General features: G+C 52.0%; 1 protein-coding gene across 1 annotated transcript; it reads right to left on the minus strand.

The window, feature by feature from the left end:
- Positions 1 to 726: 726 nt before the first annotated feature.
- On the minus strand, positions 727 to 7,175 carry LOC120227647 (tumor necrosis factor receptor superfamily member 8-like; the record flags this gene model as incomplete). The annotated part of the gene is made up of 4 exons (XM_039225718.1): positions 727 to 843; positions 2,955 to 3,118; positions 3,481 to 3,574; positions 7,023 to 7,175. Coding segments are annotated over 4 exons (528 nt in total), but the record flags the coding sequence as incomplete, so codon positions are not given.
- Between the last annotated feature and the right edge of the window lie 2,171 nt (positions 7,176 to 9,346).

A 9,346-nucleotide genomic window follows, 5' to 3' on the forward strand; every position in this document is an offset into this window, starting at 1 on the left:
GTCAGGCCACAGCTCATACTCCAGATCTATCCCTTCTCAGACTTCTGTAACCCTGCACAGGGCCCTAACCTCCCTAAGCCTGGGTTGCCTCACTGTAAAGCAGGGATGAGAAAAGAAACTTCCTGGTGCCTGGCTGGCTCCATCTGTAGAGCTTGCGACTCTTGATCTCAGGATCAGAAGTTCAAGTTCCACGTTTGGCAGAGAGATTACTTGAAAACAGAAAAACAAAGCTTCTCCTAGGAGTCTTGTGAAGATTGAACTCAATATGTGAGTCATGGGGCGCCTGGGTGGCTTAGTTGGTTAAGCGTCCGACTTTCGCTTAGGTCATGATCTCGCGGTTCGTGGGTTCGAGCCCCGCATCGGGCTCTGTGCTGACTGCCAGCTCGGAGCCTGGAGCCTGTTTCAGTCTGTGATTCCCTCTCTCTCTGACCCTCCCCTGCTCATGCTGTCTCTCTCTCTCTCTAGAAATAAATAAAAACCTTAAAAAAAAAAATTTTAATATGTGAGTCCCTCCCTCAAAGAAACAGGTTAACTAAGTGTCTCTGAACAGAGGCAAAACACCGTGGCTGATCTCAACTCACAAATCCAGAGGGGTAAACTGAGGCACCAGGGAGCCAACCTGGAGTCCAGGCACCGAATCTTGATTCTCCCCACCTTCTCTGCCACCCACTACAGGGGCTCCTCCTGAGAAGCTGCCCCTGGAGGGGAGAATACGGCGGCCCTTACCTCCAGAACAGCTCACACAGGCCGTGCAGCGGCTGTCCCTGTCCAGGTAGTAGTCAGGCTCACACTGCTTCCTGCAGTCAGGTGACCCTGGGGGACAAGGCCGGTGTGGGATCAGCCCTGGGGAAAGAAGCAGAGAAGTTCCAGGCCAGGCCACCTTGGCAAAGGCCCTACCTCTTCACCCAGCCACCACCACCAGCTCCATGGCCAGCTCCCAGACTCCACATGTGTCACATCAGTCTTCAGAAGGAGTCCTGAAGCCCAGAGAGGGAAGGAATGTATCTAAAGCCACACAGGAGAAGAGCACTAACTGCCTCCGAACTGCCCCCCTGCTTCCAGGCCCTGCCCTCTGCGATCCGTCATTGCCACTATGCCTGAGCCCTCTCCCCAGCCCCACTGCTGTGTCACCACCCTCCTCGAAACCCTGGGGCCACTTCCCTCTGAGATCAGCCATGAGGCAAGGATGCCGACTACCACAGCTTCTGCTCAGTGTGGCCCTGGGGTCCCACGCGATGCAGGAAGGCGAGGAGAAGAGAGAAAAGATGTGAGGTCGGGAGAGGAAGACACCAGGCTGTCAGAGACAGATGACATCATTAGGTGCACAGATTACCCAAAAGAATCAGCAGATATGTTATTAGGACTCCCAAGTGAGCTTAGCCAGGGAACTGGATATGTTATTACATCGAAAGTGTCTATGCATTTGGGTTGAACCACATGAGATTGCTATTTTGATAGGTTAGTCTGCCAAATATTGGCTATTGACATGGCTCAAAACAATACTAAAAGTGAACACTCAGAACATGAAATACTGAAAAATAAAATATCATTGTCATCATCATCAGAAACATCAAATACCCAGAAATCTAAAACAAAGATGTAAATCGTTCTAAGTGGAAAATAATAAAACATTATTGGGAGAGAGAAGTTCAAGCAGACCTAAGTAAAATTAAATACATAAAGATAAAGAAGACCTGAACAAACATATGGTTTTCCCGTGTACTCGGTGCTATAAAAATACGGATTGTCTCTAACCTGATCTACAGACTCAGGACAATCCCAGTCAAAATCCCAATGGGACATTTTGTGGAATTTGAAAGGATGATTCTAAAGCTGATGTAGAGATGCTAATTACCAAGAAGAGGCAGGACAGTGCTGAAGAACAGAGGTGGAGAAGTTGCTCAACTGTATGGAAAAACGCTCGTAATCGAGACAGTATGGCATCCACCCAGGCCAGACGAAAAGACCGATGGAAAGGAATATAAAGTCCAGATCTTAGCCAGGCACCTACAGACCTTAGATTTACCCCCAAAGAGGGCATGCAAATCAGTGGGGAAAGGACAACTGGTTTGATAAAAGGTGTTGGGTCAACTGCATATCCACGTGGCCTCTTTCAACATGACCGCTGCCTCCGCCACACACAAAAGGTAGGCAGACAGCAGAGCTAACTGTGAAAGGCTAAACAGTAAAGATCCTAGAAAGTAAGGCAGGAAGTCTCCGAGGCTTCAGCGAACATAAGGCAGGATGTAAGAAGAAAAGATGGATCCATGTGACGACATGAAATATAAGAACATCTCTTCAGTGGGGCACCTGGGAGGCTCAGTTGGTTCAGCATCGAACTATTGGTTTTGGCTCAGGTTGTGATCTCATGCTTCCTGGGATGGAGCCCACGTCGGGCTCAACACTGACAGCACAGAGCCTGCTTGGGATTCTCTGTCTCCCACTCTCTATGCCCCTCTCGCGTGCTCTATCAAAATAAATTAGTAAACTTTAAAAAGTCAATTAAAAAACACAGGCACAGAGACATGAAAATAAAAACTTATTTATCACTGTCACTTGTAGCCAAAGAGTGGAAACGACCCGAATATCCAAACACTATCGGATACACATACTGTGTGCACCCATACAACGGAAGGCAGGTCAGTAACAAGCAGGAGGGAACTGAGGACCCCAGGCCGTCACCCAGGAATCAGAGGGCATCATATCCACACCTGCTCCCTTGCCAGCCCCTCAGTGTCTGGCCCATTGGGGGCACTAAGGTGTCAAATGAATGACTTCTTCCTCTATCCCCTCTGGCCCTCAAGGCCTGCAGCCTAAAGAGACCTAGAGACCCCCTTCCCCCCAGACCAGCAGAGACCCCACCCTGGACCACCCGCGGCCCATACCACACACAGGCCGCCTGCCAGTGAGACACTGCGGCCTGGGAAACAACCCACAGCTTCTCGAGAAATTACCTGGATCTGGACTGAGCTTCCTCACAGAGGATGAAGACCTGGGGGCCCCCGTCACTTCGGGATCATCTTCGGGGGTGAGGGCAGTGCCCCCTCCAAGAGGCGTAGTCCTGGCACTGGAGCTCGCCGAGAAGGTCACCAGGGGCCTGGCCTGGGCACCGGCGCTGCTGAGAGAGAAGCCGGAAATGGCACTGCCAGCCCCCTGGATGGGGCAGGGAGGTCTGTGCTCAGGGGTAACTGCCTCCACAGGAAAGGGGGCCTCAGAGCCTCTGCCCACAGGCTCTGGCAGCCCCACCGACAGCTCCCGGGAGCCAGCGCTGTGCTGTCTAGACCTTCTCTCGTGCACTCAGGCAACACTGGGCACACGGAGGGGCTCAAGCGACAGTGGGGTTGACAGAGAGGCATCCTGGCGTCCTGACACCCCAGGTGGAACCCCACCCACACCACAGCCCGGCTGTGCTCTGGGCATCCTGGGGGCTGGCACAGCCCCACGCTAAATTCAGCGGGAAGGGAGAGGGCCGCGAGTCACCTGGTCGGCGCCTGGCAGTCTTCTGGGCTGGTGCAGCGCTCGGGGCTGCTCACCGGGGAAGGCTGCCCACACAGAGTATCCCTCTGTGCTGTGCCTGCAGGGAACAGCAAGGCAAGGTGGACAGATGTGCTACTGAGCAGCTGCAAGGCTCAAGGAATAGATCCTTTATCACCACAACCCACAGTTCAGAAGGAGCAGATAGGGAACGGAACAGCCACCTGGTGTTCGTCCTGCCCAGCATCCTTTCCCCGTGGGCTAAAGCCTCCCCATTCCCCCGGGAATACTCTCCCCGGTCTCAGTATCCGTGTGCGGGGCTGAGGCTGACTCAACATCCCACCCTTCCAGGAGTAAACCCAGACGTGTTCAGACCAATCAATCCCTTTAGTCCAAACAGACCATGAGGAACTAGTTCAGTGATGGGCATGTGACCCAAGCCAAGCCCAAGAGGTACAATAGCGCGTTTTTTATTTTGGTTGTTGAAAACATAGGAAGGAGAAGCCATCTTTGTACTGGGCTTGGGCAGGAAGCAAGTCTGGATCTGGGGGAGGAGAGCTGAGAAATCGGTAAAGACAGAGCTCCTGGATCCAGCCATGCCCGACACTACCCAGAGCCAGCCCCAGACTGTGCAGTCTCAGGAGCCAAAGACTTTGAGCTTTTGTTACTTGCCACCCAAAGACTCCTGAAGACTCCTGCCTGCAAACACAGTGAAGAGGAGAACACTCAGCACTTGCCAACACCCGGAGCTGAGTTTGCCGCCACCTCTGTCATAGCCTCGCTGTGCCCTCACACTGTGTGACGCAGAGCGACTGCCCGATGAGCAGCACGTCCTCTTCCCCTTGGGATCCCTGTCCCGTTGCTTAGAGCAAGTGCCCCGTGTGGGATGACGATCTGAAGGCTTCAGTGGAGAAGCATGAACAATGCTGATGTATTTCTGAGTGCGCTGGGCTGACAAGGCCGGGGTGCGACATTCCAACTCTGGCTCAGACATTCCCTGCTCTGTGGTCTTGAGCAATTTACCTGCCATCTCTGGACCTCAGTTTCCCCAGTGCCAAAATGGGGCTACTTCAGTCTGCTTGATGGAGTTTTGAGAAATTCAGGAGGGAACACCCGTGCAAGCTGGCGCCTGCGGCTTAGCTACGGGCTGACGCTAGAGCAGAAACTACTGTCCTCTAATAGCTGGACAGCTGCCCTGTGGGTGCGTCCACGGTGGAGGCCAGAAGTCCACCAGCAGCGATGTCCCATAAAAATATGACGTGACTCACACTGTCATTTTAAATTTCCAAGTAACCCCATTTTCAAAAGGAAAAAGAAAAAGAAAAAGGAAAATGTGAAATTAATTTAATATATGTGAACCAATATATCTAAAATGCAGAGGTAGATAATCAATATAAAAATAATTATTGACATATTTACATTTTGTATGCTAAGTGTTTGAGGTCAAGGGCATGGCCTGCATGGCCACATCGCAAGCCCTCCACGGAAGCATGTGGCCAGTGGCACCGCTAGGGGCAGCACGGGCGTAGGGGCAGCAAAGAGAGGCCTCGGGCGCCACCATGCGGCAGGCGCGGGAACAGCACCGAAAGGGCCTCGCTGGCCGCAGTGGGTCCACAGGCGCTGCTGGAGGAGCTGCAACAACAGATTCTAGGCTACTGTTAGCAGAGATGCAAGAGTTTCAGGGCTGGAAGGTCCCCCCAAGGCCGTCTAGTGGCAACTTTACATTCACAGACGGGACGCTGAAGCCCAGGATGGGCTGGGAACATGCCCCTCGGCAGTAGCAAGCAATACCCCAGGTATCTGATGCCCAGCCCAGAGCATTTTCCACTCCCCCCACCTGGCCCTGTTTGCAGGTGGCGGCTTCCGCAGGCCCCTCAGGACAGCGTTCTGTGTGACCCAGGGAGGACTGGACCAGAGTTGAGCCCCACCACTGCCAGCACTGATCTGTCAGGAGCCCCCACATCCTTCAGCAAATATCTCTGCAGAGCACATTCTGTGCCTGGCCTGTGATCAGGCAGTGGGGAGATGACCTTGGCCCTCATGAATCTACGGCTCAGGGAGGGAGGCCAGCGTTCATCAAACCAAGACAGACACCAGTGTTCGTATCCCTGTTGGAAGAGGACCCTGTGTGATGAGAGATCACAGTGGACATGTGTCCCGGGACAAGTTGTTGAGGCCTCTTGAGGAAGTGGGCAGTGGACAGAGAGGCCAGGCAGAGCCGGAGGTGACTGAGCGAACAGGAGGAAAGAATGTCCTGAGGGACAGCAGGCACAAAGGGCTGGTAAGAGTGAGAAGCATTGAATGACCACGGAGCCGAAAGCGAGCAGGGCAGAGGAACCCAGAAAGTACGGCAGCTGGCCTGAGTCTGACCTGGGGGAGGGAGGGTGACTGGACACAGGTCGTCTTCGAGACTGCCTGTGGGAAGATGGGCTGGGCATCTTTTGCCTGCTCCTCCCACTACGGACAGCTAAACACCCTGGGCATATGTATAAGACAAAGAAGACTCAACAGTGGTGAGTCCCCTGCGGTTTCTCTTTGATCACAGATCCCAGACATGGAGCCTGATAAACCAGGAGTCCAGAAATGCCAACGGGCACAGAATTAAAGAGAGAAGTCCCTCAAACACCGGCTCTCTTCTGCCAAAGGATCGTGTCGTTATGGTTGCAGGAATGAGAAAACGCTGAATGGTTTTTACGGCACGTGTGTGGGGTGACAGAGACAGACAGAGAGAGGCAGATGTGGTTACACAGAGAGAGGTTAGATGGGCAAGCAATGACAGGAGGAAATGGGGGTGGGAAAGGGAGACAGCTGGGGACAAAATCTGAGGGACGGGCTGTCTGTGGGGGGTGAGGAAAGACTGGGCTGTGGCCGGAGAGGTGGTAAGGCTGGGGCTTTGGAAAAGCATCAGGTGAGGAATGGGAACGCCGAGAGCACTTCCCCCCCCAGTGGGCACGGCTCCCTCGGATTCCGGCCTGCAGCCTCCGAACGGGTGCGGCGCTGGCCCTGCTACGGGCCCTGCTCCAAAGCCCACACTCTCCTCACCTCCCCGAGAGGCTCTCAGCACCACCTACACCCGATCTGCGGCTCTTACCTCCTTTCTGGCCTGAGGCTCCTTGTCCTGTCACCAAATCAGAAGCTCAGAGAAGGTAAGGAATTTGCCTGAACTCACACAACAGGTTGGAAAAGAAATCCAAGTGTCTCAGCTCCTCTAACTCCCAATGCCTCAACTGTGAATTGGGAAAAACAGCCCAAATACTCTGGGAAAATCCCAGGACAGAAGACTTGAGGTTTGCTGTTGTTTTTCAGGCATCAGAGAACTTGTGCCCTGAGTGCCCACTAAGCCAGCACTCCCCCAGCCAGGCCCGTGTCTCAGGCCATCAGTCTCTCTGAGCCTAACTGGTGCTCCTACAGCATCTCAAAGAAGACAGGGTCTGTCCAACAAGAAGGAGGAAGGAGATCAGAGGCCATTTGGAGATCTGGGGCAGAGGTGGGGGAGGGGTACAGCTTGGCACAGGTCTTGGTGCAGGGCTGACGGTGGGGATACTTACCCTGGACCTTGACAATCAACCCTTGAGGGCACACGGTGTGGGGGATGCAGCGGGCACAGGTGTTGGTGACTGGTAGTGCACAGAACATGCCAGTGCGGCACTCACAGACGCGGGAGGAGTTCCCTGAGCATGGCATCTTCTCCACAAGATCGTCTAAGGGACACAGAGAAGGGGCATGGGAGACAGAGGGAGGACCGGGGAAGGGATCCAGAGACCCCTCCGGGACAGCCTGGCAGGGGAGACAAGACATCGTTCTGGCCTCCCCTCGGGCAGGGAGCCCGCAAGCTCGGCCCTTCTTTCCAGAGGGTTCCTGCAATGAGCAAGACGGTAGGCGGGGCTATGAGGCAGCCTCCAATCCCTGCCCACATCTCTAGACGTCATTACAATCGTATTAAAAAGACATTCGTGACTCCATTAAAATGAAATGGGGGAAAAAATATGGAGGATTCTTAAATGCATATTGCTAAGTGAAAGAAGTTCGTCTGAATTGGCTACATGCTGCATCATTCCAACTCTGTGACATTCTGGCAAAGACCAAACTATAAAGACAGTAAACAGATCAGTGGTTGCCATGGATTAGGGAGGAGAGCCCTAAACCTAATGTTCATAGCAGGAGGGTTTCTAACAGCCAAAAAGTAGATATAACCCAAATGTCCATGAACCAATGATTGGATAAGCAGAAAGTGGTACATCCATACAAGGAAATAGTATTCAGCTATGGAAAGGAATGACCGGTACTACAACATGGATGAAACACTGCAAAGTGAAAGAACCCGGTCGTGAAAAGCCACATATTGCATGATTCCATTTAGCTGAAATGCCCAAGGTAGGCAAATCCATACAGATGCAGTGTAGATGAGTGACTGTGAGGATGTAGAAGAAGGGGAGAACTGGGAGGGAAGGGGTTTCTTCCTGGGGAGGTGGAAATGTTCTGAAATCAAATAGTGGTGGTGGCACGTTGTGAACATAAAACCAAAACAGAACAAAGAAACAAAAAGAAACCAGTACAGCACACTTTAAAATGGTGACTTTTACTCCCCTGCTCACACTTGGTCTCTCTCTCTCTCAAAACTAAAAATAAACATTAAAAATTTTTTTAAAAAGGGGGCACCTGGGTGGCTCAGTTGGTTGAGAAACTGACTTCAGCTAAGGTCATGATCTCACAGTTCGTTGGTTCAAGCCCCGCGTTGGACTCTGTGCTAACAGCTCAGGGCCGGGAGCCTGCTTCCCTTTCTGTGTCTCCCCCTCTCTCTGCCCCTCCCCTTCTCACACTCAGTCTCTCTCTGTCTCTCAAAACTAAAAATAAACATTAAAAGTATAAAAATAAAATAAAATAAAATAAAGTGACTTTTAGGGGCACCTGATTGGCTCAGTCGGTTAAACGTCAGACTTAGCTCAGGTCATAAGGTTCGTGGAATTGAGCCCCATGTCGGGCTCTGGGCTGAGAGCTCAGAGCTTGGGGCCTGCTTCAAATTCTGTATCTCCCTCTCTCTCTGTTCCTCTCCCACTCACACTTTGTCTCTCTCTCTCAAAAATAAACATTAAACAAAAATTTTTTAATGGTGACTTTTAGGGGCACCTGGCTGGCTGAGTTTGTAGAACATGTGACTCTTGATCTCAGGGTCACGAGTTTGAGCCCCACGTTGAGGCTTATTTCAAGAAATTAATTAATTTAAGGAAATTATATGGTGAATTGTATCTCAAGAAGAAAAATATCACCGGTATAAGTAATTAACAAATGCAAACATCCCTCGAAAGCAATTCAGGGCATCCTTGGTCCACCGAAAATGAAGGCTTCCTGCAATACGGAAGGTAGATGGGATGCATGGAAGAAAGAGATCAAAGCCCAAAATACACCCAAAAGGATTATTCTGGGAGAGGCCCTGGGGTGGGGTGCTCCGGTCTCCAAGTGGGTGAGGGCAGGGGCAGGCCTCAGGGAAGCTGATGGGTGTGTCCCAGGAGCATCCACGCTTCTCACCCACTGCTGCCACACACCCGGAAGCCCAGCATTTCCCCCGGGAGACTCTCGCAGGAGGTATCAGGACAGTGCCCTAGGCCGGTCATACCTGGGAGGCAGGGACCCTGCAGGCCTAGATCAGCCACTTACAGAACCCCTCCCAGTCACCATCAGATAGGATGTGCAGAACTAGAGGTCACCACACATGAGAGAAAACCAGCACCAAGAAAAAAGACCTCCAAACTCACAAGAACTCTTGAGAAAGCAGATAATAGAAAACAAAAAAACAAAACAACAATAACAACAACAACAAAAACAGAACAAGCTGTTAGAATCAGTACAATGAATATTCTCAGGCACTGGCAGC

This window comes from Hyaena hyaena, unplaced genomic scaffold, assembly GCF_003009895.1.
Source record: "Hyaena hyaena isolate Hyena2069 unplaced genomic scaffold, ASM300989v1 scaffold_2652, whole genome shotgun sequence".
In the NCBI taxonomy this organism is placed as follows: Eukaryota; Metazoa; Chordata; class Mammalia; order Carnivora; family Hyaenidae; genus Hyaena; species Hyaena hyaena.